The sequence below is a fragment of the Trachemys scripta genome, chromosome 9 (assembly GCF_013100865.1).
Source record: "Trachemys scripta elegans isolate TJP31775 chromosome 9, CAS_Tse_1.0, whole genome shotgun sequence".
In the NCBI taxonomy this organism is placed as follows: domain Eukaryota; kingdom Metazoa; phylum Chordata; order Testudines; family Emydidae; genus Trachemys; species Trachemys scripta.
The window spans coordinates 80,932,293-80,958,781 of NC_048306.1; the positions used below are offsets into that span (position 1 = coordinate 80,932,293).

Here is a 26,489-nt window from a genome sequence, read left to right on the forward strand (position 1 = left end):
GTAGTGTATGTGTATGTTGTCGCTACATGTGTATTATGAGTCCGTGCATGTATGTTTTCTATAGGTCTGTTTATGTTGGGTTACAGTGTATGATGTCAGTCACAGTGGGTTGGTGTGTGTGTGTGACAGAGTTCATGGCTATGTGCTGTGGGTGCATGCCAGTGCCTGAGTACAGCTGTGTGTGTGTGTGTGTATTGTCTGTGTGCCGATTGTGTGTGGTGTGTGGTTCCCTCTGGGTGGGCATTGCGTCATTGAGTGTCTGTGTTGTGTGCCGAGTCGGCGGTGCGATGCGCTTGGCGTGTGACGGGCAGACACCCCCCAGCTGCCTGCAGAGGGCGCCCTGGCTCCGCTCCGGCTGCCGAGCTCTCCGTTCCCCCCGCGCGGGGCTGGGCGGGGCTGGGGGAGCGGCCTGCGGGCCGGGCCGGGCCGGGCCGGCTGGCAGGACTCTGGGGAAGGCCCTGGAGCTGCAGCCGCGATGGGGCGACAGGGACAGGTTAGCGCTCCCTTGCTGCGTGCGGGGGCGAGGGGCTGGAGGGAGGCCGGGGACCGGGACCCCGTTCTTCTGGGGCTCGGCTGCAAGGAGCCGCGCAGGGCTTGCGCTGGGGACCATCCCCGCCCGCGCTGGGCTGTGAGGTTACGGGGCCGGAGTCCCCGTGTAGGCGGTGGGGTCAGTTGGGGGCAGCCCCAGGGATCCCTGTCTGCAGGGGGGCAGCCCTAGGGATCCTTGCTCTTTATTGTGCTTTTTGGGGTTCACTTCCTCCCCTTCCTCTTCACAGGGACTTTGTGCCCCCGGAAGGGACCTTCTGGTGAGCTAGGTAACAGGCAAAGGCCCGTGAGCTTCAGCCTGGGACTGGGGCTTCTCCCTCCCTTTGCCTGATGATTTCCTGCTTGGAAGCTGATAGCTACTGCCAGGTTGGTGCTTTGCTTTGCCCTCCTCTTGGATTTGTTTTCCCTCCCTCAAACAGCTCCATTTTGATCTCCCTTTGGCCCTGGCCATACATGACTGCCTATTACCTTTCTGTGGTGTAAATTCAGCTGATCACATTTATAGAGGGCACAGAATAAATATTGCAGGGAGGAGTAGCAAAAGCACATGGGGGCAGAGCAAATTGAAGGAGAGTTCATAACTAAATGTAGTTCTGGCCCTCCTCAGAGACAGGAAATAGAGAGAGCTCTGGTATGAAGTGTGTGTAACAAAATAACATCAGCATCCAGATTAAAGTTAAATTATTTTCATTTGCTGGCTTTTAATACATCCTCATTACTTTTTCTTCTTCTGACCCAGTACTATATTTGCCTCGGGGAAGATATGGGCTCAGGATTATGAGAATGATATTGCCAAAATTGTTTCTGATTGGATCACAATACAAAAAAGTTTAATAACCACTTCTATACATTATTATGCCAGCTCCCCCAGTGGCACCTTTGAAGGATTCCTGTTCTTGGAAAGACTGTGAGAATCAGGGCAAAGGCCTCTGGGATGGATTTGGGCAGCTTGTGTTTGACCTACACCCAGTGTTCAGTCTTTCAATGTACCTGTGAGATGGCCATTTAGCCCACATGCTGCTACTACTCACCTTGCTCTTGGATGGCTTGTCCCCTTTCAAAAATTGACTTTATTTCTCCAGCTGAATTTTACCAGGATAAACTGGGAGCTCCATACTGAAAAAAAATATTATTATTATATTTTTCCAAATGTGATACATACATATTTGATTGGTGAACCTAAAGAGACAATCATCCATGCTGAGAGCATGCAACCAGTAAAAGGATTATTTAAAGAAAATAGGAACATGAAAGAGTTGTAGGAATAAAATAGGAGGATCAAGTGAATGAAATAAGTCGTAAGTCTTATCATGTAGACTAGTTCCACTGATTTTGTTGTCCAATATGTGTATTTATGTATTCCTAACTGATTTTTACCTTCCAAAGTCTCAAGCTGTCTTTAGTCAATATCATTATTTGAAACTGAGGGGGGACCACTTTCAAACCCATACATTCATAGTCAGGCACCTGTAAGGGAGTCTCATTGCTTGGCATCCAAGAAGAGAGGCAATCAAAACTCAGTGGCCACTTGTGAAAATTTGCCTTCCTACAACTTTATGGCAGATCTCCTGAGTCCTAATACAGCCACTTTACTAGAAGGCCAGCCTTCCTCTCCTCAATATAATCTTAGGGCTTGTCTATCTAGGGAAGACAAGCCCTTATTACAAGTCTTTCTGAGATCTGAGTACTGTGGTCTAAGTCATTCATTATGGCAGAAACAGAATGTAATTTAGAATATTTTTCCAAGGACTGAATGGCAGTAACTACAGTAATGTACAGTAATCTTAAAAGAAAAGCCAGTAAAATCTCTAGAGGAAAAAAAAAATTTACCCTCTTACAGAAATACAGTGTTGTGCACATAAAGAGTTGTGGTGAAAGCAAAAGATTGATGCTTCCATACATTTTCTTTTATTATCGCTGGTGACTCAGACAACACATTTTTCTCTTTCTGTTGTACCTATCTCCTTATCCTCTTGTCTCTCCTCAGGGAACGTAGTCAGTTTTGAGGAAGCTAATGAAAAAAAGTAAACTCATGAGCTTTAAGAAGTTGTTGGAAAAAGTTTAAAATTTCTGTCCAGAAGGGAAGAAAAGGTGTATTAGCGTCCTCAAGTGGACTAAACTGGTCTGAGCCCAGGAAATCCTGCAATATTCCACCATCATAATAGATAGGGGCGTTTGTTCATTTCAGTTCATTTCCCAGTGCAACACTGAACTGAGTTAAAACAACCCCAGAAAGGAACAAAAGGACACTGACCCTGGCCTAGGAATAGCATGATCCCAGCAGCAACAGAAGAATGTGGGTTTTAAGCCTTCCCCAGATCTTTGTCATAGTGAGTAGGGCTGGGTGGATAACATACAAGGGTCCCCGCATCTAACAGAGCTGATGATTTTGTCATCATGACTTTTAGAGTTGCAAAACACTGTGCAAAATTACTCCAATAGCTGGAGCTTTAAGAGAAACAGGCAATTATTCCAAGATTTACAACAAATTCACAGGAGATGCCAGCACTGAAGTTAGGGTACCACGTAAATGTTAAGTAAAAATAATCCCTGAATAACCACATGCCTTAAATGTGTTGTGTGGCAAGAGGCTAAAGACAAAGATTTCATTCACCTGGGAAGTGTCTGTGGCCCATGTAGTCTCCACCACCTTTTGAAGTGTTTGGTTTTCTGTAATGGCTGCAGGTTTGTTTGTTTGTTGGGGGTGGGGTGGGGGGCACCATGATGGAAGAGGACAGATTAACGTACAGTGAAGTCAGGTGACTGTATCCTTATTAGCCTGCTTATACTCAATACCCACATAGGTATACAACATTGGAACCATAGTTTTGAACAGCGTTTAATCAAATTGCTCATTTATCTAGCCCATTCTACAGATCTGTGAAATAGGCATTGTGAGAAATGGAATCTGACAGCTAAATATTCAGATTATATGGGTGCCGTAGATGCACAGTTAACCAACCCTTACAAAATGTAAGAATCTATCACAACAATAATACTTGCTGGGTGATTGAAGATGCTTGCCTTTTGGCGTCATGCCTAACAATTGGTGTGGTCCATGACTTCAGTGGTGCAGGATCAGGCAAGTGTATCTAAAACATGCCTGTCTCCCCTGTAACCATCCACGCACAGTTGTTAAACTTTAAAAGTGACTTGCAGAAATGGCTACAAAGATCGGTAACTTCAGCAATAAGTGCTGAACCATTCACTAGCCAGGCTAAATGGGGGATTCAGTACAATGTCAACATTTTTTTTATAGGCCCTGTGACATCAATTCCCCTACAAGGCTATCCAGCTCCATCTGCAATGTGATACCCCAGCCTGCACCACATTATGATGACACAGCTACCAGAGGTCTCATGGAAATATAGAACAGGCCCTGGAAGGGTAAAGCTAATCCCAGTTTTATAATGTACAGCATTTACTCTATGCCCTCAACCTGTAAGATTTCAAAAGACATTGAAAATAGCTTCTTGTATTATAAAAACAGCTTCAACCCAATCTCTTACAGACTGGCTACATAATCTAACATGGTTCTGTTACCTACAGTAGAAGAGTGTGCTCTCATACAGATATTAATCATTCCTGTTATGCACTTGGAAGTGTGTGTATAAAATCTCTAGAAACCTGAAATGACTTTCATGAAATTCTGTCATTCACCTAAGAGTAAGATTTATCAGTGTGGTGCTGATGCATGTAATTCCCCTCCCGGCCCCACTTACAGGGTATGAAATCCATATATCATACATGTGGATCTGTGGTATCTTCATGCAGGCTTCACTCTGGAGTTGCTACTGACACCTCCACAACACTCTTGGAAAGCTTGTTTTCTAGTTCATTCCATGATACTTGGACAGTGGCATATTGAAAATAAACTTGTACTTCCTGAAAGCTCTTTGTTTTAATTTTACTCAGTGCTGAGACATGTCTTATTTGTGTTTAGAAAAACTGAGGTTTCTTGAGCCTTTCAAGTAATAAATGTAACTTACCAGCTGAAGCAAACAACAACAAAAAAGTTTAAAATATTGGGTATTTTACTTGAAATACAGAAATATAAAACTTGCCAAACTTATAATAAAGGGAAAGCAATTTTTAGAAATCCATTGAGAGTATGATGTTTTGTGGAGGACTTATTTGGAAAGTTACAAGAAATCAATAGTTTGTTATTTAGACTCCAGACCAAGTTTAAACAGAATCCTATTCTTAATTATCTGACATCATGAACAAATTCTGTGGTAACAGATTTTTTTCTTTTATTTTTTTTTAATGCATACACATATCAGAGAACCAGAATATGAAGTCCTTATTTGCACTGATAAGCAATACTTACGTGAGCAGTTACATTGAAGTCAATGCGGGTATTCATGTGAATGAGGGGTTCACAATCTGACCCATTATCATTAAAAAGAGTATTTGGTAGCCCATTATTTCATTGGGCTAATCTTACCCTAAGAGGCCTCAATTCAAAACCTGGCTTTGGTCTGAAGGGGAAGTGAGTTGCTTGATTAGTGTATAGTTTTTTCACATTACGGTTATATTAAAGTTTGGTACCACTGCACAACTGTCAGTCTCTACCAAAGGTACTAGAATGCCACAGGTGACGTAAATTAGGATTATGCATTTGTACATTGTGTGGAGTAACCTGTACAGTATCTGCTTGTGTAATACCTGGTTCTGGACAGTGCCATTTGTCCTTTTTAATAAGCAGTAAATATAAGCAAGTACATTATGGATTAGAGTCTGTATTTGCAGTTTTATTCTGTTTGACTTTATGTTCCCAAACAATGTTTCTTGTGGCTAAATTACTGAAAACTTTGATTTGGTCTTTTAAATTGATATAGTCACACTGGCTGTATTTTGTGTCATTGAATTTGGCAGGTCCATTTATAAGATTGGAAATATCTGCTATATCAAGTCATCCGTCTGGATGTGGAGGTCTTTTGAGAGAGAGGATATTCAGCATTGATAAACGGATTTGCGGATTTGCATGGGGTAAAAACAGAGGCAAAAATAAACTTCTGAAATTGAATCTCAGCAGTTGAATGATGGCTCCTCAGCTGTATACACATGCTTTCAATATCTCTCCAGTAGAGAATAGGAGATTGTGTATAAATGGAACACCATGGATTTGGCATCTCTTGGAAGAATGTGTAGAAAATGCGTGGGAGTACTGGAGTGTTGTCATAGGACTGATTTCCATTGTCTGTTTTCTGTTTGCTGCACTACCGTAAGTTTAAAATCTTAAGCAGTCTTCAGATTCACACGAGTAATCTTGCCTGAAGCCTTTTTCAAAAGCTGCCTTTTTACAGTTGATCTTGGATACATTTCTGTTTCCATCTGCATAATAGCATACGCCAAAGTAGTATGATGTTCATGTTTAGAACAGTATTTGGTGGTTGGCAAAAGAGCTTGATGTACTTATTCTATTGTGCCAATCTGACACAAATCTCTGCCCTTGAGAGCAAATGAGAATAAGGCCCCATGACTACGTTAGCGAGCTTACAGCAGCACCGAGGCAGCTGCGCCACTGTAAGATCGTTCGTATAGCCATTCTGTGCCAATGGGAGAGAGCTCTCCCATCGATAAAATAGCTAACGCCGCTCTTGGAGGTGGTTTTATGTCAGCAGGAGAAGCTCTCCTACCAACATAGCAGTGTGCACACTACCACTTATGCCAGCCAAACATACGTCATTCAGGGGGGTGGGTTTTTTCCCCACACTGTTGAGGGACATAAGTTTGGCCGACAGAAGTGGTAATGTACATGGCCTATGTCACCCTCACCTCATCTCCCCTACACTTGAATGTGTGCACACACCTGCAGTCTTTAGTGGAGAGTGGACTAATATTTATTTAAACCACATGTTATGTCACACATACTATCCTGCTGCTCCTGGTCAATGGACACTGGGACCGAGAAAAGGTCAGAAACAGAGTGTCAGTCAGCATTTCTGCAGTGTTGTGTGAGGTGCTTATGCAGGCAGGGGATGGCAGGAGTTGAGTAGATGAAAATGTCTCAACTAAATGGAATCGAGTCCAAATAAAAAAAAATCTGTCCACATAGGGAGAATACTAGTTACTGAACTAGTAAAGGGTGTCTGGAAATCATGAAGAATAAAACCATTTTTGAGCCTTTGAGCCTCTGAAATATTATTTGAAAGGCATCTTTACATTAAAACTGTGATGTTGGTGAGAATTGCATTAATCTGCCTAATAGACTGTCATACCCTCTGTCATAGAAGCTTTGTGTATCCCTAGCCATTTTATTGCTAAATGTGAATGTTTTTCTAGTTTCAGCATTACTAAAGATGGTTACTACACCACTGTACATCAAACACTAATAGCTCGGTTCTGCTGTCCAACAAATGGTGTGTTTCACTCCATGCCATGGAAAAATAGAACATGCAAGCAAGCAGTACTGGGGACAGGGTTGAGCATTTTGTTTCTAGGCTTAAGAGAACCAGAAATAGTGAGCCGGACTTATTTTTTTCAAAATACTAGTTTAGTCGCTTAGTCTTTCTACAGGAAATTCCTCATGACTGGGCTTTTTTAAAGTAAAATGTATTTAAAGAATTCAAACAGTTCATGTTTGCATCTCTTGTGATTTTTTTTTCATAGTCAAATTTATGTTGCTTATCAGAATGGAAAAGTGGACCAAGCACTCTCTCTGGGCTTTTTGCTGTGTTGGATTGGTGGGGACCTTACAAATTTCATAGGCTGTTATTTAACAAATCAACTGCCAATTCAGGTAATAAGCTTTTCTACATGATGATTTGTCATTTTGAAAATTTATCTTTTTCGCTGTTGCAGAGAGAGACAGATACTAGAAAAGGAAATTATCACCCTTTTATAAGTTTGTATTGTGTGGCTTTGTTAGCACAGTAGGAGTGATTTTGTATCACCAGCTAGTTCCTTTTATACTGTTACTTGTATTGCATAAACCATTTCACACAATTAAGCATTTAAGTAGACTAAATGGGCTTTATTTGATAAAAGTTCAGTGGGAATTTTTCAGTTTACTTTTCAAAGTAAGTTTCCCTAATAAGTCGGGTTGGGAGTGAGTGGAGTCAATTAACTTTTTGTAGTCTAACAACAAAATCAAATTGTTCTAGAATAATAGAAATGTAGGACTGGAAGGGACCTTGAGAGGTTATCTAGTCCATCCCCCAACCCAGGCAGGACCAACTATACCTAGATCTTCCCTGACAGATCTTTGTCTAACTGATACTTAAAAACCTCGATGAGAATTTCACAACCTTCCTTGGTTACCTATTCCAGTCCCTACAGTTAGAAAACATTTCCTAATATCTAACCTAAATCTCCCTTGCTGCAGATTAAGCCAATTATTTCTTTTCGTACCTTCGGAGGACATGGAGAATAATTGATCACAGTCCTCTTTATAACAGCTCTTAACATATGTGAAGACTTACCAGGTCCCCGCACAGACTTCTTTTCTCAAGATTAAACATATCCAGTGTTTTTTAACCTTTCCTTATAGGTCAGACTCTTTGAACATTTTTGTTGCTATCTTCTGAATTGTCTTCAGTTTGTCCACATCTTTCCTAAAGTGTGGACCCCAAAACTGGACACAGTACTCCAGCTGAGACTTCAGCAGTGTGGAGAAGAGCAGAAAATTTACCTGCTATGTCATACATACAACACTTCTGTTAATACACCCCAGAATATTAGGTTTTTCACAACTGCCTCACACTGTTGGCTCACATTCAGTTGTGATCCACTATAACCCAAGATCCTTTTCTGCAGTACTACTGCCTAACCAATTGATCCCCATTTTGTATTTGTGCATTTGAATTTTCTGTCCTAAGTGAAGTACTTTGCGCTTGGCTTTATTAAATTGCATCTTGTTGATTTCAGACCAGTTCTCCAAGTTAGAATCATAGAACTGGAAGGGTCCTCGAGAGGTCATTTAGTCCAGTCCCCTGCACTCAAGGCAGGACTAAGTATTATCTAGACCACTCCTGAGAGGTGTTTGTCCAACCTGCTCTTAAACATACCCAATAATGGAGATTCCACTGATATCCTTTTAAATTGAAGCTCTTACCCCTTTTCCTTGGCCGGTTGTCTACTAGTAAAGGAAAGGAACTAGGTCAAATAATGGGTTTATCCATGAATAACTTGAAACGGGTACTTATTGCAAGAATAGGAAGATTTCTCTGTGAAAAATACCAATGATACTTTAGCTGGATCTGCAACCCTTTCTGCCTTTACCGATTTACCTTCCCTTCTTGCTTTAAAAAAAGTATGCTTCATAACCTGGAAGGCTGTCACAGGCCATAAGGGAGACCAGGACTGGGTGGAGACTAATTCCAGTTTATAACACAGTTCTGCAGCTGTCAGCCAGAAGATCCCTGTTCAGGCAGCATTACTCATTCTATCTCCCCAGCTGGGAAATAGCAGGAAAGAAAGCCACACCCTTTTAGTATGGGGAGGCAGTGAGCGTACACACTGCCTTCCTAAGTGAACTTCTGGTTTCCCGGGTGGCGCAGAGACACATCTCTGGGCAAGGGAAGGGATTCAATACCTAGCCCAGATAGGGATTGTGCCACATTCCTTTAAAATTTGTTTAAACCTTTGCAGTTGAAGCAGTAGTTGGACTGCATAGCTCAAGCTCTATGCTGCCTCAGGTCTAAAGACCAGGAATTTGTCTTACTGCAAATATATACTACAGTACACTGCAGCAGTCTAACTTGGTTTGTATCCTAAACAGCTTTTTTGCAAAATTTTGGCGCTTATCATTTCTGTGTTCTCTACATCATGTAAATCATTTCCAAAAATACAGTCCTGTTTTGTTGAATGTATAAGAAGGTGCATCTTATGATTTCTTTTAGCTCGTCACTGCCATCTTTTATGTTAACATGGACATCATTGTGATCTCACAGTTTGCCTACTATAAGCTCAAGAATCAGAAGACAACAAAATGTAAGATTTTCAACAGTTAATTCATTTACCACAATATGAAGTGGAATACTTTGGTCCTTGATATACTTTTCTTGAACTTTTAGGTATGAGTTTTCAGAGGGGTCTAAATGGAGGTGAGCACCCAAATCCCAGTTAAAGTGTTCTTAGGCCCCTGTGAAAATCCCATTCTTCCTGCTTAGGGCATGACTTACAATTTTTGCAGGGCAATTTATATTTGTCCCTAAATTCAACTAGTCTATTCAGAATTTGTTACATATTCCTAGTTGGCAAAATACTGTAATAGCTGTGAGTATTTTCTATGTAAGACTGTCACTTTATATAGGTGTTTAAAAAAAATGCAATAAATATTGTGGAATCTAGTTGCTTGCTTTAACTTATTTCTTGGTTTTACTATTTACTTTCAGCTATCTAAGCATATGTAAAAAGAAGATTGAAAGCTTGTATTTCTTTCCATTAGGCTCTGTTCAATTAGTTTCCCTGATTTTGATCAAAGTTGGACTTTTTATTTTGTATTTGCTAACGGCATAAAATATCTTGACATTTTCATGTGTTCTGTATCTGTAACTATACATAGTGAAAAAGACCTAATGGAAAAGGAATGAAATTACTTGAATTGCTTCATAAAATCCTGCCAATAATTATAGTGTTTAATCTTGGAAAATTTTCAGTCTTCCATTTATATTGCAATAGCAGTCAAAGTTCTGTTCGAATTGTAAAAGTTCAGGAAGAACAGCATACCTGACCATATCAGTAGTAACATTTTAAAGTCAAAATATAAATATTAAAACTAAAGGTCTAAGAAAGGTAATAAAAACAGAGTTACAACTTAGATGTGTCCAGCTGAATAAAGATCCAGGGCAGCAGATATGGAACTGCTCTTAAATCCATGCAATATCTAACCACATCGAGATTAAGATTACATGGTGTGTCCCTAGCTCTGATTTTTCTTGTTTTTATTTCATAACCTTTAAAAAAAAAAAAAAAAAGGAAATTCACAGTTCCGGCTGCTGTGCCCCTTTTCACTCTTAAGTGTCCCTTAGACACTCATGCCTAACTAGAAGGTGAAGGATAGTTTGGAGGTTAAGGTGGTGGTGTGCGACTCCAGAGATCTGGATTCAGTTCCCAGCTCTACCTTAGACTCTTGTGTGACCTTGGGCAAGTTGTTTAGGGCCAGATATTTAAAGGTATTTAGCTGGTGCTGCGCTCAATATTGCAAAGTCTAATTGATTTATGAGACTGGATTCATTTTCAAAAGGGATTTAAGATCTTAGATCCCATTAACAATCAGTCAATGGGAGTGCAGCACCAGCTAAATATCTTTAAATATCTGGGCCTTAGTCTTTGTGCTTCAGATCCCCATCTGTTAAATGGCAATAGTAATATGTCCTTTGTCTTGGCTGTTTAGACTGCAAACTCATAGGGCAGGGACTTTCTCTTACTTTATACCAGTACAGCTTCTAGCATAGTGGAGTGCTGATTTCATCTGGAGCCTGTAGGCACTACTGTATTATAATACAGGAGATACCTTATCTACTGAATTATTTATAATATTTTCTGCTGTTTTGAAATCCTTTGTAGGTGACTATAGCCCCAATCCAGCAAGTCACATAAGTGCATGCTTAACTTTAAGCATGAGTAGTCCCATTGACGTAAGTGGGACCACTCATATGCTTAGTTAATCATGTACTTAAGTGCTTTGCTGGATGGGCCTGTATTAACAGCAAAGCCTTTGGGACAAATGGAATGAAATTTACATTCCAAATGTCTTTGTATTTGGGGTGTTTAGTCAATACTTGTGGAAAGAGAGTGTTCTGTTCTGTTGTATTTAGCAGCTTTTTGATTATTGTACTAGCTAAACCTGAACGTATTAGGAGGAGCTAGTTTAAAAAGTGGACTGAATGTGAAACTTGTCTTCACGTGTAGATGTTGCAAATAGCAATGTTTCTAGCCAACAAGTCATTTATCAGCTGACTTATTGTATTTTATTGTAGGCAGCATAAACCTGAAGAATTTCTGTGTAACCTGGGTCTTGATGTGTATAACATTGTGTGTAATTTTACCCAGTCAGCTACTGCTACGAAACCAAGACCAGAGTACTGTGCTGGAAGCTAGCAAGGTAGTTTGTTTTTTAGTTAACCTCCGCTCTACACAAAAAGACTATAAAATTTTGGTAAGGATTGTGGATATGCTTCTTAAGAATTTGTATGATGATCCTAATTGCTTTAGAAATTGTGTGCGCGGTATTATGGGTATTTGTTTGAAGGATACATGCCAAACTCCCACCCCAAAAATATAGAAGTTGCCTAAAAACAGCTGTGGAGATGTCTTGCAGTTCAGTCTTCCTGTCTTGATATTTGACATCAGGCTGTATTTCCAGCTGGTATTATTAAAATGCAGCCAATTAAGCATTACACAGCTTTCCAGTTTGTATGAGTGGAAATTCTGAAATGATTATAATTATTTGTAATTAATATGTTTAACCACATATACTAATTAACTGGTTTTTTTGATAGTCATTTAAGGCAGTAGTAAAAATCACTATTGTTTTCTTTTAAACTTGTGGCCTGAAAATATTAATTGAGACATTAAAATCTGTCACAGTGAATTGAGTTCTTTTTTCTCCTAAAGAAATCTTGAGTGCGCTCATGCAAGCTTTCAGTTCACATTGTACTGGGATTTCATAGTTTGTACCTAAATAAATCTTTCTCCATCTTCTGAAAGAAGGCAGGCTCTTTTTCTTGCCCTGAATCTCCCCTCTCCCCAACCTGTTTAGATTTTCCTTCAAAAGAGTGAGGACCATAATCTCATAGTTCTCCCAATCTGAGAATATTTGTTAATGCCATTCCTAGATCTAGACTACTGCTGCATTATTTCAATTATTGTACCTGCCTACTGAGGAAAAAGATGTACATGAAGTAATGACTTAGTGCAAACAAATGGAGCATAGTTCATGTAATGCAATATACCTTCTCCTGAGTAGGGGCAGGAGTTTGAGAAGATATTGTCCCTCTTTTGAATTTTGCAAGCTATAAATTTATGCTTTTTAAGATGCACTTTATCTTGCTAATGGAGATATATTAGGATGCACAACTCTGTAGTAAATTAGAGTGACAGATGAATGCACCTTCTCATCGTTGATACTAGCTAACATAGGCACTCATTTGGAGACTGGAAACCCAGGTTTACCCTCTGATGTGGGAAGGGATAGCTCAGTGCTTTGAGCATTGGCCTGCTAAACCCAGGGTTGTGAGTTCAGTCCCTGAGGGGGCCATTTAGGGATTTGGGGCAAAAATCTGTCAGGCACAGGTACTTGGTCCTGCTGTGAAGGGCAGGGACTGGACTCGATGACCTTTCAAGGTCCCTTCCAGTTCTATGAGATAGGTATATCTCCATATAATAATAAAAAAATGTATCTGCTGTTGCCTAATACGAGAGTTGAGGAGTACGTAGATGCTGGAACTAGGGGTGCTGCCTGTGGCTTGATGTGGTTTCCATTATATACATGGTTTACAGTTTGGTTAAATGTCTCTCAGCACACACACACACACACACCTGCACTATAAAAATTGTTCCAGCACCCCTAGAGGGGTATATTCCATCATTTTGCCGATCTTCATAATAGTGCTGGTTTATTACCTATACAGTAATACAAACTACATTGCTCAGCAGGGAAGCCTCTTATTTTCAAAATGTAGTAGAGTGGGGAAACTAACATGATTCCAGTTGAACACAGTAGAAAATTCCACTGTCTTGCCACAGTGTGCTTAACTTTTCGCAGGCCATTGCTGTAGTTCTTAATTTTGACTTTAATCACCAAATCTAGCTATTTCACTATTAAGAATAGATGCATTTTGCATTAATATTAAGCATTTAAATCCCAACTGTTGCATGTCACTAGCTTTGATTCTGATGTGCACCACTCTGAGATAAAGATCAAACTCTTTCTAGCAGTCACCTCTTTGGCCATTTACAGCAGCATTGAACTGCTTTGAAGGGAGTTCTGGTCCCAGAAAACCAGTGGCCATAATGCAGGCCTTGAGAGGAAGTTAAACTGTAAGTTAAAACCTCTTGAAATGCTAAAAGGCATTTTTAACCAAAATCTTTTTGTGCTTTTGTTGGTTTTTCAGAACACTCTTGGTATGATCGAAATGTCAGGCTTCATTTGTGGCTATGTATCTTGCATGTTTTACTTGGGATCTAGATTTCCCCAGCTGTATAAAAACGTAAGTATATTTTTGAGAGAGTTCACTTAAATTGCATAGTGCTTCCTGTTGCTTGATGCACTGGAATCTTCCTCTCACTGAACACAAACTTCCATTTCCATTTGAAATCTGAACTTTGCATTTGGGACTATCTGAAATGGGAAGAGGCAAGGAAGGAAAACTGTTTTCCCCCAAAAAGAGAGAGGTGCAGATTCCAGAAAGATGCACAGCTTTCAGAGAGGACAAGAGAAGTAGATCTGAATTTATAAGGGTGGGGCAGAGGCATGCATTGCACATGAAAAACAAACATGCAGTTTATAGCTCTAGATTGCCAAGTGTTCTCTACTAAATAAGTAAGTAAACAATGTAGAGAGTTTATAGAGTACAATGAGTTTAAAACATAATCCACTGTGACTTCAAAGATCTCATTATTGATTTCATAATCTTCCTACTGTCAATGAACAAGGCTGCAGTTCTTTCACACAGGTCGCAGAAGTCCGGATTCCGTGACTTTCCATGACCGCCGTGACTTCCGCAGGGGCTGGTGCGTTTGACTTCAGGGCCACCCGAACAGCTGGCCCCAGGGCCAGCTGCTCAGGCAGCCCACAGCCAGCAGCACCGGCCACTGCTGGAGTGACCCATGCCCAGCTGCTCCGGCGGTCCCCAGGGCCAGCCGCACCAGCCGCTGCTCGGGAGGCCATGGGCCAGCTCTGGGAACCGCCTGAGCAGTGGCTGGTCCCGCAGACCGCCTGAGCAGCGGTCCTGGGGGCGGCCCCCGGGGAGCACCTGAGCAGCAGTCCTGGGCACCAACCCGGAGCCAGCTGAACCAGCCACTGCTCAGGCAGTCCCAGCCAGGTGGCTCCAGGGACTACAGAAGCAGCGGCTGGTCCCGGGGACTGCCCAAGCAGAGGTTCTGGGGGCAGCCCCATGGAGCATCTGAGCAGCTGTCCCGGGGCCTGGCCTGGGGCCAGCTGCACCGGCCACTGCTGCGGCCCCGGGCAGCAGAATAGCGGCCAGTGTGGCTGGCTCTGGGGAGCACCTGAGCAGCAGTCCTGGGGGTGCCCTGGGAACTGCCCGAGCAGCAGCAGTCCCCAGGCAGCCGGAGCAGCGGTCCCAGGCTGGCATCCAGAGAGCAGTCCCTGGCAGCAGCGGCTGAGGGGCAGTCAACCCCCACCACTATAGCAGGTCCCACTCTCCCCAGCAGGGCTCCCCGGAGCAATGGGGTCCCGGAAGTAGAGATTTAGTCAGGGGTATTTTTGGTAAAAGTCATGGACAGGTCACAGGTCATGGATTTTTATTTATTGCCCATGACCTATCCATGACTTTTTACCAAAAATACCCCTGACTTAATCTTAGCCTTATCAATGAGAGAAAGATTTTATATACGCAGAGAACGACAGGCATTGGAATGCATTTTGATCTTACATTGAAAAAGACTTGGCACAGTGAACTGCAGTTTATTTCCAGTCCAGCAGGCCTCTCTGAACTAAGCTATTATAGCATTTTCAAAATGCTCCACTGGAGAAAGTGAAGGAGTAACAGATTTCTGAAGAAATAAACAGTAACATTTTATAATGCGCTAGAGTCCCATTCTGCTCTGCAGCTGCAGGAGTTAACGTGCATTATTCCCCAGAACTATGCACATTACTACTGATTTAGATTATTCTGGTGCAGAAAGTAATAGATCTAATGGAGGCAGAAGCATTAGAAACATAGATAAATGTTTTCTAGCTGAAAAAGAATATGTGTTTGAATTTTGGGGGGCATGTTAAAAAGTAAAATAACTGGAAAATATGCAACAGAGGGTCCTGTGGCACCTTTAGGACTAACAGAAGTATTGGGAGCATCAGCTTTCATGGGTAAGAACCTCACTTCTTCAGATGCAAGGTTCTTACCCACGAAAGCTTATGCTCCCAATATTTCTGTTAGTCTTAAAGGTGCCACAGGACCTCTGTTGCTTTTTACAGATTCAGACTAACACAGCTACCCCTCTGATACTGGAAAATAGGCATAACCGGTCACTGTAATATATGTGACAACTTTTATTTTCCTATTTTTTTTTTTAATATTTATTTGTAGTTCCAAAGAAGATCCACGGAAGGCACATCTTACCTGCTGTTTGCATTAGCCATGATGGGAAACTGTACTTATGGACTGAGCCTTGTTTTAAAGATGCCTGCAGCTGAATCTCTCAGAAACCTCTACTTTTTACACCATCTTCCATGGCTCATTGGGAGCTTTGGAGTTCTGTTTCTAGATATTTTTGTATCCTTTTCCAGTTAGAGCAAGAGTTTCTCAAATGTGTGTTTGTAAATATTGGATAATTTCAGATTTAATTGGTATTTTATATGGTTTTTATTCTGCATCTAAACTGATTGTGAAACAACATCTTTTTAAAAATGATTTGCCCAGTTTTATAAGATGGCCAGTAAATTTGAATAAGGTATCCAAATTAAAGCTACATTGGATAGCTTTACTTTTTGTAATCAATACATAATGGACCAAATTTTCAGTTTTAGGCGTGCGCAACGGCCCGCCCATTTGTGCATGGCTAATGTGTGTTTAATACGTGAGAAATGCACAAAAATTATTTCCAAGTGCAGATTATAACTGAAACTGGCCCATTTTTAAATGTATCTTAAATCAGCTTATTGCCAGACTCATCTAGAGGTAAAGGGCAAACATGAAGCATATTAAGATATTTTTGAAAACATAATATGTAGTGAACATACACTGCAGTTGCCCATAAAACTAAGTGCATCGCCAGGGGCACAAACATATGCACCCATGCATTTAAGTGTATCTTAAAGTCAGTTACTATGCTTGAAGAATCATGCACAATAGCACATATTACAACATGGGTTAGCATGCCAGGCTGCTGTAACAGACAGAAAGAGCTTGGTCTTAAATGAACTCTCTTAATTGGGATTTGTATTGTTTGTGTTTCCAGCATGCTAGTTATTGCTATATATGTGCACTCATTCTAGGAAGATAATTGTTCTTACTGATTGCAAATTGTTGAACAATATTGAGCCTTTGTTTCATAAGTCTAGTGAATGGTAACATATTTGTTGGTCTTATCACTCATCATCTGTATAACTATCTACCCCATTATCCTTGCCAGTTAAAATTCCATGTTTTGTCTATAAAGCCAGTCAAAGAACCAGCAGTGCCTTGATGTAGATAAGGAGGGAGAATACAGCAAGTTGTAGGAAAACCAGCCCATTTTATATTGAATTTGGGCTCCTATTTAGTAGCCTTATGAATTTAAGTGCAACACATCCAAGGAGGAGCCTTGGGGCAGGTCTGCACTACAGCCCTGATCGATGCTCTGAGATCGATCCACCAGTGGTCGATTTAGCGGGTCTAGTGAAGACCCGCCAAATCAACAGCAGATCGCTCTCCTGTCGATCCCTGTAATCTACCCCCGACAAGAAGAAGAAGATAAGTCGACGGGAGAAAATCTCCCATCGACCCCCCACGATGTAGACCCCGCGGTAACTCAGCCTAAGGTATGTTGACTCCAGCTACGTTATTCACAAAACGCACAGTCAACATGTGGAACTCCTTGCCAGAGGATGTTGTGAAGGCCAAGACCATAACAGGGTTAAAAAAAGAACTAGATAAATTCATGGAGGATAGATCCATCAATGGCTATTAGCCAGGATGGGCAGGAATGGTGTCCCTAGCCTCTGTTTGCCAGAAGCTGGGATTGAACGATAGGGAATGGATCACTTGATGATTACCTGTTCTGTTCATTCCCTCTGGGGCACCTGGTGCTGGCCACTGTCGGAAGACAGGATACTGGGCTAGATGGACCTTTGGTCTGACCCAATAGGGCCATTCTTATGTTCTTATGTAGGTCGACTTACCACAGTAGTATAGACGTAACCTTGGTTTTGTCACAGCAGAATAGTTTCATGTGAACTAACTTCTTCCATTACTGTACTGCTTTAATCAACTGCACACAGTAGAACTGTAGTATGAGTTTTGGTACACCAAGGCCCTCCCTGCTTAATATTAGATGAAAGGTTCTGTGGATTATTGGCTACTACTGAGATCCCAACAATTGAGTCAATAAATACAGAATTCCAAACCATCTAATTGTATGGAACTCAGAACCTGGATTTTCCAGTTTTCATTTTGCTAAGCATTAGCATTTAAAGGAGGTTTTCTTGACCTGTCTGGATTGAGAACTTCAAGTCAGTAGCTCAAACTAACAAGAGGAAGAGGGATACAGTATTTAAAGTGTGAAGTTGGGATAGAGTGAAAAGAAGTCTGAGAATCCGCTTAAAGCATGTAAACAGTTCAACTGTTAAAACTTCAGATTGACTAACTCACTTCTTCACTCAGGATAGCCAACCCTGCTCTGTGCATCCGAAGACATGAAGTTCTAGTAAAAGGTCCTTCACTACATGAACACAGAACTTCACTACAGTGGTAATACACTACTGAGGATAATTTCCTGTTTTGAAATTAAAAGGTGTAGTTTTATTACTGATGACATATTTCTCTAGCATGAGCAGACTGTTACATTTCATGGCTCTTTGCCCTGGTTTGGACATACAAAGCTTTCGTTCCCTAAACAAAGCCCTGAAATTTTTGGCCTTAGCTGGAAACATAAAATTGCCTATACTTACAAAAAGGAAAATCAGAATTTGATGCTGATTACCATGACAGTACACTACTTGCATATTTGTACATGCCCTTCCATCATGTATTCCTAAGAGGAACTCTGATATTGGCCACAAACTGCCCAGAATCGCAATGCTTGTGTGCACATGACATTCATTTCTCAGTTTTGACTTGATTAGAGTCTGAATCCAATCCTACTAGTAGTCCTCCAGTTCAAATTATATTGAAAACAGATGCTTCCAACCTGGCTTGGGGAATTTGAAGAAACTTTGTAATCAAGAGAAAAGGAGAAACAAAAGCAGACCTCCTGCCTTGAGACGTCCTCAAGATATGGAAATAAGTGCTTTCCAAAGAGAGCTTCATTACTGTTTGTTGCAGAAAATCCTAGCAAACTCACACACCACATTAGACAGTCATGAGTAAATCAGAAAGAGGTAAGCAGGATCTTTCTTGATCATTGGGAACAGAGGGAGTTGGAATAGAAAGCTCCCAATCTTCAGAGGAGAAGAGATGTCTCAGTTGTGTAAAATCACTGCCTTTGAGTGATTAACTTTCTTTTCTGGTTGTTAATTTCTGAGAACATCCACAGTTATATTAGATGGGATACAAAGCAGCATGCAGCTAGGACAAAACCAACCTTTAACTGACTGAGTTAGGATTATGCTTCCCCTGTCAGCCAGTTACTCCATAACTTTCTGCTATTGAATTTTTGCACATATGTCTGTTGCAGTGGCAGCTGAAGTTAGCCAAGAGACTAGTCCCTAGACTGAAATGGCTGGGGGAGGGCATTCTCAGTAGATCAGTTGGGATTCTGGAACTTTCTTCCCAGTTGTCCAGGTTTGTTTCCTATTTAGTGACATTGGAAGAGTCATGACTCTTCACTGGCTTTTGGTTGAGGTACAGGGTTGGGTTGGCATAAGAGTTTGGTTGAGTGTGCAGTTACTTTAGCTTCATCATAAAGTACTATAAAATGCAAAATATTAGAGTAGTTAATGCCCAGTTCTGCCCTCAAACACATGGATGCTGCTTTAACTGATTTCCCTGGAGATTTAGTTCAGTGGGAGATCTATCCATGTAGCTGATGGACAGAATTGGGCCATTAGGTTTCCACCTTGAAACCTCCCAACCAGCCCCATTTGAACCTTTTTATGTCTTTATCTGTAAATTGAATCCCTAAAACAATGCCTTGTGCCTAGATTAGACAGACCCTAGTACAGAGATTTCCCCCCCATCTCTGTTTTATTTGCCATGCAGTACTTTAGGTCCGGCCTTTGTCAGCAAACTACATTGAAATGCTGCATAGTTATTTGCAGATTACATTGTTACTAGAGGGCCAAAAATAAGTATAGTCAGCCAGAGCTAAGCAACAATAGCCAGAGTCTTATCAGTCCTGCCTCTTGTGATTTGCAAGGCAACCGTTTGGAATTCATTATATACTTTTACAAAACCTCATTGTGTTGTAATTCAGTTACATCATGCAGAGAATCTAAGCCTGACCTGGCAATTCAGCAAGGGCAGTTTCCCAACTGAGCATACAACTTTCTCCTCTCTCAGCATCTGTTTTTCTCAGGATGGTTTCATATATCACGTATTGCACATTAATATCTTTATATACTTAGAAAACAAAATTTTGACCCATTAGTTCACAGTGACTGTCCAAGACTTGGTTCTGTCAATTTAGTATGGCTATGAGCCAGCCAAGCTGTCTGCATGCTCAGGCCTTCATTTTCATTGAGAAAGTTATGGACATGAACAGTAAGCATGCTTCCATATGCAAGAGCTTTAGCGGTCTTTAATTTTATTCCTTAAATCCCCAAATAAGTGTATCTAGTAATAAAAATGTGCTGGAAATATTGATCTGAAATTATACATTGCAAGTTATTTGGAGTTGGTTCCTTCCCATACTCTTCATCTCATTAAATAAAACAGGCCACTAGGCAGTTAATGGTCATGGGCTAAGTATGATAGTCAGTGCTGGCATGCAGGAGATCCACACTTGTCCCATCTCCCAGATCTATGGCCTGATTTCAGTGGAGTAACTCCTTATTCACACTGGTGGAAGGTCTCAGTCCCACAAGAGCTCTTAATGCTTCATCAGGAGATGAAAGCACTCAGCACCCTCAGAAGGTGCTCAGTCTCTTGCAGGATGAGGTCCTATCAAAATCCAGGTCTCTTGGTTTCCTGATCTACAGAAGCTGGAAGTGCTATGCAGCTAACTTGCTCAGCTCTAATCAGGGAGAGAGTCCCATGTTAATACAGCAGTGAATAAGAGTGCTTATCTACTGTCTCTGAAGGAAATCCTGCCTAGGCTTTAGCTGGAAGGGACTTCAGAGGTGGGGTATTGTAAAGCTTTGGGAAAGCAGGGTGATTCGCCTAGGATGTAGAGAATTGCCTCCCTACCCACCTGCACCTTCCAGCAAGCTTCTATGGCAATAAAAATTTTTGAAATAGCAGCATGCCTTAGCGTCAAATGTCTCACTGCTATGGTCTACTAGCCAAGTTATTTTAACATGTTTAAAGTGTTCCCAGGAGAGATCTGATGTGCCAGGTTTCCTCCCAAAGCAACTCTATTTCATTTGTAAAATGGGATTTGAAGTATAGTGGTAAGCTGTGTGAATAAGGGCATGCATTGTACTGTGTGCGTGAAGATACCTGGTAAACAGATGCCCCCTTGTATCCATTTCCTAGACCTTTAAGCCTTTCATGCAGGTCCCTATGACTGAAATTTCCTTCCTGACCCCATCCACTTCACCTCCTCCTCCAAAACCCCTTCAAGGTTGGATATAAACACTAATGGTAGTTTGGTCTAATACAGTGATTTTCAACTTGTGGTTCGCAGACCCCTAGGTGTGTCCACAGACTAAGATTTCCAAAGGGGTCCACACCTCCATTTGAAATTTTTTAGAGGTCCTCAAATGAAAAAAGGTTGAAAACCACTGGTCTAGTAGATGAGACACTTGTCTGGGAGTTGGCCTTGGATTCTATTCCTAGCTCTGCCCTGACCTGCCATGTCACCTACAGCAAGTCACCTCTCAGTGCCTGTGTGGGTTTCTCCTCCCACCTTCTGACTTGTTTATTTGGCCTAGAAACTATTTTGGGGCAGGGGCCATCTGTTACTGAGCATGTGTTTAGTGCCTAGCACAGTGGGACCCTGATCTCCCAGTTGGAGCCTTGATGCACTGCTGTTATACAAATAAATGAAACTAAATATGCATTGTTTAATTGAACCTCTAGCACAAAGTGACTGGAAAACCGGGTTCTCTCCTCGTGGTTCTGCCCCTTTACCATGCTAAGAAAGGAGTGTTTTAAAGTGAGCAAATTTGTATATACGGGGTTAGTCTGTGCTGCACCTCCAGGAGGCACAGCACAGAACGTGCGGCTTAGAGGGAGGGGGACAAAGGTATCTTTAAGCTGTCTCTGTGCCGCCAGATTCTGGGTGTGGCTGGGGATCAGAGTAGCCCCTACAGGCCCCCAAGGGCTGCTCTCATTTATGGTAGGCTCCCTTCATCTGCTTATGGGCTGCTTTGTAGCCCAAAACAGGCCAACTGCAAAGCACTGTGGCCACTCTCCGTCATGCCTCTGAAATGCTCTCTATGGTTCCATCCCCAGCATAGCCCTCTGCCTGGGGTTACGGGAGGAGGGAGTACAGTGTAGGGCAATGTCAGTCATACACTGCTCCTGTGTTGGAGCTTTCACCTGGGGGTCATTGTGGCTTCTTTACACTCCTGCAAGTCACCGGTAACATATATAGGGGCCAGTCTGAGCGCCAGGATCCAGCCCAATATGTATTAATTTGATCATCATAACTGAGGAGATCTGAATTTAATGTATTCTGTCACTTGGAGTTAAAAAAAAAAATTCTGAATACAGCCCAACAAGATAGTAATCTTAAATTCCCAGAACACCACACTGGTAAAACTGACTAACTCGTTGCTGTAAGATATAATTGAGAACAAGTGAAGCAGAATTTGAAGAAGGATTACACACACGTGGTTTAGAAATGTCCACAGTTCAGATTAAAAATAGGGATATTAACCCTCATGCATCAGAGTATAAACTAGCCGTTAACTAGCTAGGAAGAAACATTATAGGCATAGTAATCTTCTGCAGAGAGTTATTCCTTCATCTGAAGAATGAAAGTGATCACTGTCCGAGACTGGTTGGTGGACTAGATGGATGGCTGGTTTTCATCCTGTCTGGCAATTTTTTTGTTCCTAAAAGAGCAGAAAATGCCATCTTTATATCTCAGGTTGTTCATTTCCTTACCCAAAATATCCAGATGACGGCACAATTTATTATGTATCGCAAGCAGAACAAGAGAAGACCCAGTTTAGTGGCATTAGAAGTGGAACCCTTACTTGTGAACGAAGAGGATTCATAACATTTCTGTCTCTATATACTGTTATTTTTTTTTCAATAAAGTTTACATTTGGAGAACTTGAAGTTTTTTCACAGAGTAAAGATTAAAATTGCATAGGGACCAAGCTAATTGTCAGTGGCTTGTTCTTTGTAATATTGTGAAGATACTACAAAAGAAAATATTATTTAATGTCTACTGTACTGTAAGTGCTAAGATGGCACATGTAATCAACACACTTTCTTCTGAATTACCCCATTTTAGTCCTTTGTCTCCTGCAATGTGTTGTGTTCTACAGTGAGGAATGCTCTAGAAATACCTAGAATATATGATCTCATGGCATATTCCATATTGTAAAGTAACTCAGAAGAGTGCTGGATAATACTATTGTAATTCAACGCAGATATTTCTCAACCTAGCAAGCTGTTGCGGCAAAATGTAGTATAACTAAACTGTAAATGCTAAGGCTGTGTGAACATTTTTAATCCTGCCACCATATGTAAACAGCAGGTCTATATTTTGTAGATACACATATATAGCTCATTAATGATAACATGGAAATATAAAGTCACCAGCTGAAATTCACCCATGTGCCACAAGTCCTCGCAAGGCATACATATCACTTAAGGTTTTTTAAGCCTTCAGAATAGGGTAGTGCGAAGGCCTTGTGTGGGCTCTCCCTACAGGGCTGAATTTCATTCACCTCAAGAGGAAAATGAAGCCTTTAATTGAGTGATTTTAATCCAAAGGCCAAATTCTGAATGCATAAGCACGTGCAATGGGTCTGTTCATGTAATTCCCATTAAAATAATTGGGAATCTCACACATAGTCCAGTACAGAATTTTACTCTGTGCATTTGTTCTCTTCTTGGTGTGTGAACATGATTTTCATTAAGATAATACCTGTTTAGTGCATGTTGTGTGGAATGTACTTATAAATTACTGTATATCTACGTTTTGCACAACCTTCCTCTCTTTTCAGCCTTCTGCATACATATGGTCTAATCATTAGAAATTAGAGATAAAAGACTGACTGCATTTTTTTGCAAATGCAGGATTACTGGGAGGTACATTTTTCATTTTATATACTTTGAGCAATATAGACAAGGATAAATAAATCATTTTGTCCAAAATGTGTATTGAAGAGTAACTAAACTTTTTGCTGACAAAAACTGCCATAAGATTGTCAACAAAAGAATTCTCACCATTTGAAAAGTCTAAATCTTGTCTCTCTTCATATGGATTATTCAGCATTTTCCTTTTGTATAAATTCTGATAACTATATTAAAAGGGACACTCAATTTGAAACATATCCAATTTACAAAATAATAGTTTCAGTTATCACATCTGCCCCCGAGTTCCCCTGCTAAATTTTGTGGTTTTACATTTTCTAAATTTTAAATCCTTTACTGTCTTGCCTTGTGACACCTGTATAAAACAAGAAAAACATTTAACTGTAGGGAAACGGTCTATACGGTAAGTGCTGTCAAATGTACAGACTAAAAATCAAAAATTAATTGTTCACCTCTGTAACCTTTCACTAGAGTTTAAATATTACTTCTAAAAACAAATTAAAGATCAAATAATTTTTAAATTAAAACAAAAAATAATCGCTGATTGAAGTTGGAAAGATCTAATCACTGCAGCAATATGCTGTGAACATTAACTCAATTCTGTGACCTTGTTAGAGCAAGTTAAAATCAGTCATTAGTCCACAAAACCTAAGACTCTGAGGATAGTATGATAATATTACATATTGTAGGTAGCACAAAATAACATTGTATGTACTGTAAATAGTTGCAACAGTTCTATATTGTGTAATACTGTATGTGATACAGTAAATATTGACTGGTCAATGTGATTAACATATTTTTCTTACTCAGCAATAATTTAGAGGTTTGGTTTGTGGTTTTAAAGTTGCCACAACAGCTAAGAAATGCTGAAGTAGTGTGCCAGTGGAATTATCCCAATGAGTATCTTGTAAGTATTCCTCCAAGTGCTTTTAAGATACATACCCTAGTTAGGCAAGACACTTCACTTGACTTTAGTGGGGCTTTGTGTGGGCACCTGGGATCAGTCTGCTTGGAGAAGTTTGCAGCATCAGGCCTTAGTGCATATTTGAGATGAGTATGTATACTTCCTGATTTCTTAAACTGTTGGGAGAGTGGGTTAGAATTTGCCCTTTCCAGTGCATAAATTCAGAAACAATTTGCCTTACTTGTAAATTTATATGCTGTATTTAAGAGATTACCCAAAATCTTCCCTTGCTGGTGATTTAAACCGGATCTTGTTACCTTTTAATGCAGTTAAGATTTGTTCTTGCATCATTGCTTCAAGGATTATCTTCCCTTTTGATTACTATATGTAATCCTGTTTTGTGTTGTGTATCCTGAGTTTATACTGCTGTTGTTTATTGAAACAACCAAATATAGGTGATACAAAACTTACTGTGATTTAGTTTAAGAATATTGAAAGATAATTTAACAATAAATGTATTTATTGTGTGTGCGTGCACATGTGTATATATTTAGGCAGTATTGAATACTTTTCCTTTAATAAAAATAGGTGTCAAGGTAAATCTTTTGCTGTAACTGTTAACCAAATAAATAGTTATTTATCATGTATTTCTAACAGTGTTTTTTATTCTATATTAATATATAGGGATTCAGTTTGATCAGTGCACTGATCATCTCTTTTGCCAATCCCATGGTTATTCTATTCTTTGAGACAGATCCTTCACTGATGTAAATCAGCATAGCTCTGTTGAAATCAGTGGAATGTACTCCAGCTGAGGATATGTCCAGGACTTTTTCTTGTTTGTTAATTTGAAAGAGAGTGTGAAATAACGCATGTAACATCCAGCATAGCTACTTGGGTAAGAGAAGAAAACTGACTTAATCTCCTTGCTCTGTCCCACTAATTCTTCCCCTACGCTTCTTGTAATCCAAGATTAATAGCATTGTTTTCTTGTTTACTGTCATGAAAACCTGATTAACTAAAGGAGGCATCTAAAATGTCTCTAGAGCTCCCTGTACAGTTAAATTCGCAGCATGAATCTTGTCATAGGACATGCCTACCTAAACTAACTCTCTTCAGCCCAAAGAAAACTATTCTAAATCCGAGTGACCCCAAGGTCATTGCACAGTGTTTCCAATTACTTGTGTCAATAAAGCAGGCAGCTACTGAACTGCTTCTGACCGTCTCCTGAAGTTTATGTATGTTGGCAAATTTTCTAAAATTGTTTTTATGCCCCCTCCCAAACTGTCAAAATAGCCTAGAATAAGTGGTTTAGCTACAGCCATAGGAAACATCAGGCGCAAACTGCTGCAGCTGCTTGACTCCTTTATGATCTCATATTCCTCCCTATTCCTATTAACCAATGTTTACTGTATACAACCACTTATGGAAGCACTGAAGAAAGGTAACGAGCTCCATGGCAGTCCAAAATCCTCCAGAGGATAATTTTTTTTGCTTCTGCAGCCCTCTTTTCTTTACAGATGCCATAAGCCAGACAAAACACAAATGTTTGAGATTATCTTCAGTTTAAATGTCAGAGATTGAAATGTTGTGTCTCCATTTGTCCACCTTACCATGACTAACATGACTAATTGTCCAACAGATCCTTGCTCACCTGTACCAATTCCAAAGGGACTCTCAAAAACTTCAAAAGGCAATAGGTTCCTAATGTCCAATTCTGCCCTCACATCCACAATTACAGTTCCTATTAAAATGAATATGAGGAAAAATTGTGCCCTTGTATAAATAAATAACAATTGTTAGTGTCTGACAGCCTTGGAAGCTTAGAAGTTTCT

General features: G+C 40.5%; 1 protein-coding gene across 7 annotated transcripts; it reads left to right on the top strand.

Annotated features, from left to right (window-relative positions):
- The first annotated feature begins 416 nt into the window (after positions 1 to 416).
- Positions 417 to 25,297, top strand: SLC66A1L (solute carrier family 66 member 1 like). 7 transcript variants are annotated; one of them, XM_034781720.1, is made up of 10 exons: positions 417 to 493; positions 777 to 912; positions 3,806 to 3,933; positions 5,425 to 5,773; positions 7,162 to 7,291; positions 9,393 to 9,483; positions 11,475 to 11,653; positions 13,611 to 13,706; positions 15,765 to 15,950; positions 22,600 to 25,297. In XM_034781720.1, the coding sequence occupies exons 4-10, from the start codon at positions 5,589 to 5,591 to the stop codon at positions 22,699 to 22,701; spliced, it is 969 nt and encodes a 322-aa protein (XP_034637611.1). In that variant the 5' UTR covers positions 417 to 493; positions 777 to 912; positions 3,806 to 3,933; positions 5,425 to 5,588; the 3' UTR covers positions 22,702 to 25,297. The 7 variants fall into 7 exon arrangements, with proteins under 7 accessions (XP_034637611.1, XP_034637616.1, XP_034637617.1 ...); XM_034781725.1 differs by having other exon boundaries at positions 11,475 to 11,599; XM_034781726.1 differs by having other exon boundaries at positions 5,425 to 5,538.
- The last annotated feature ends 1,192 nt before the right edge of the window (positions 25,298 to 26,489 follow it).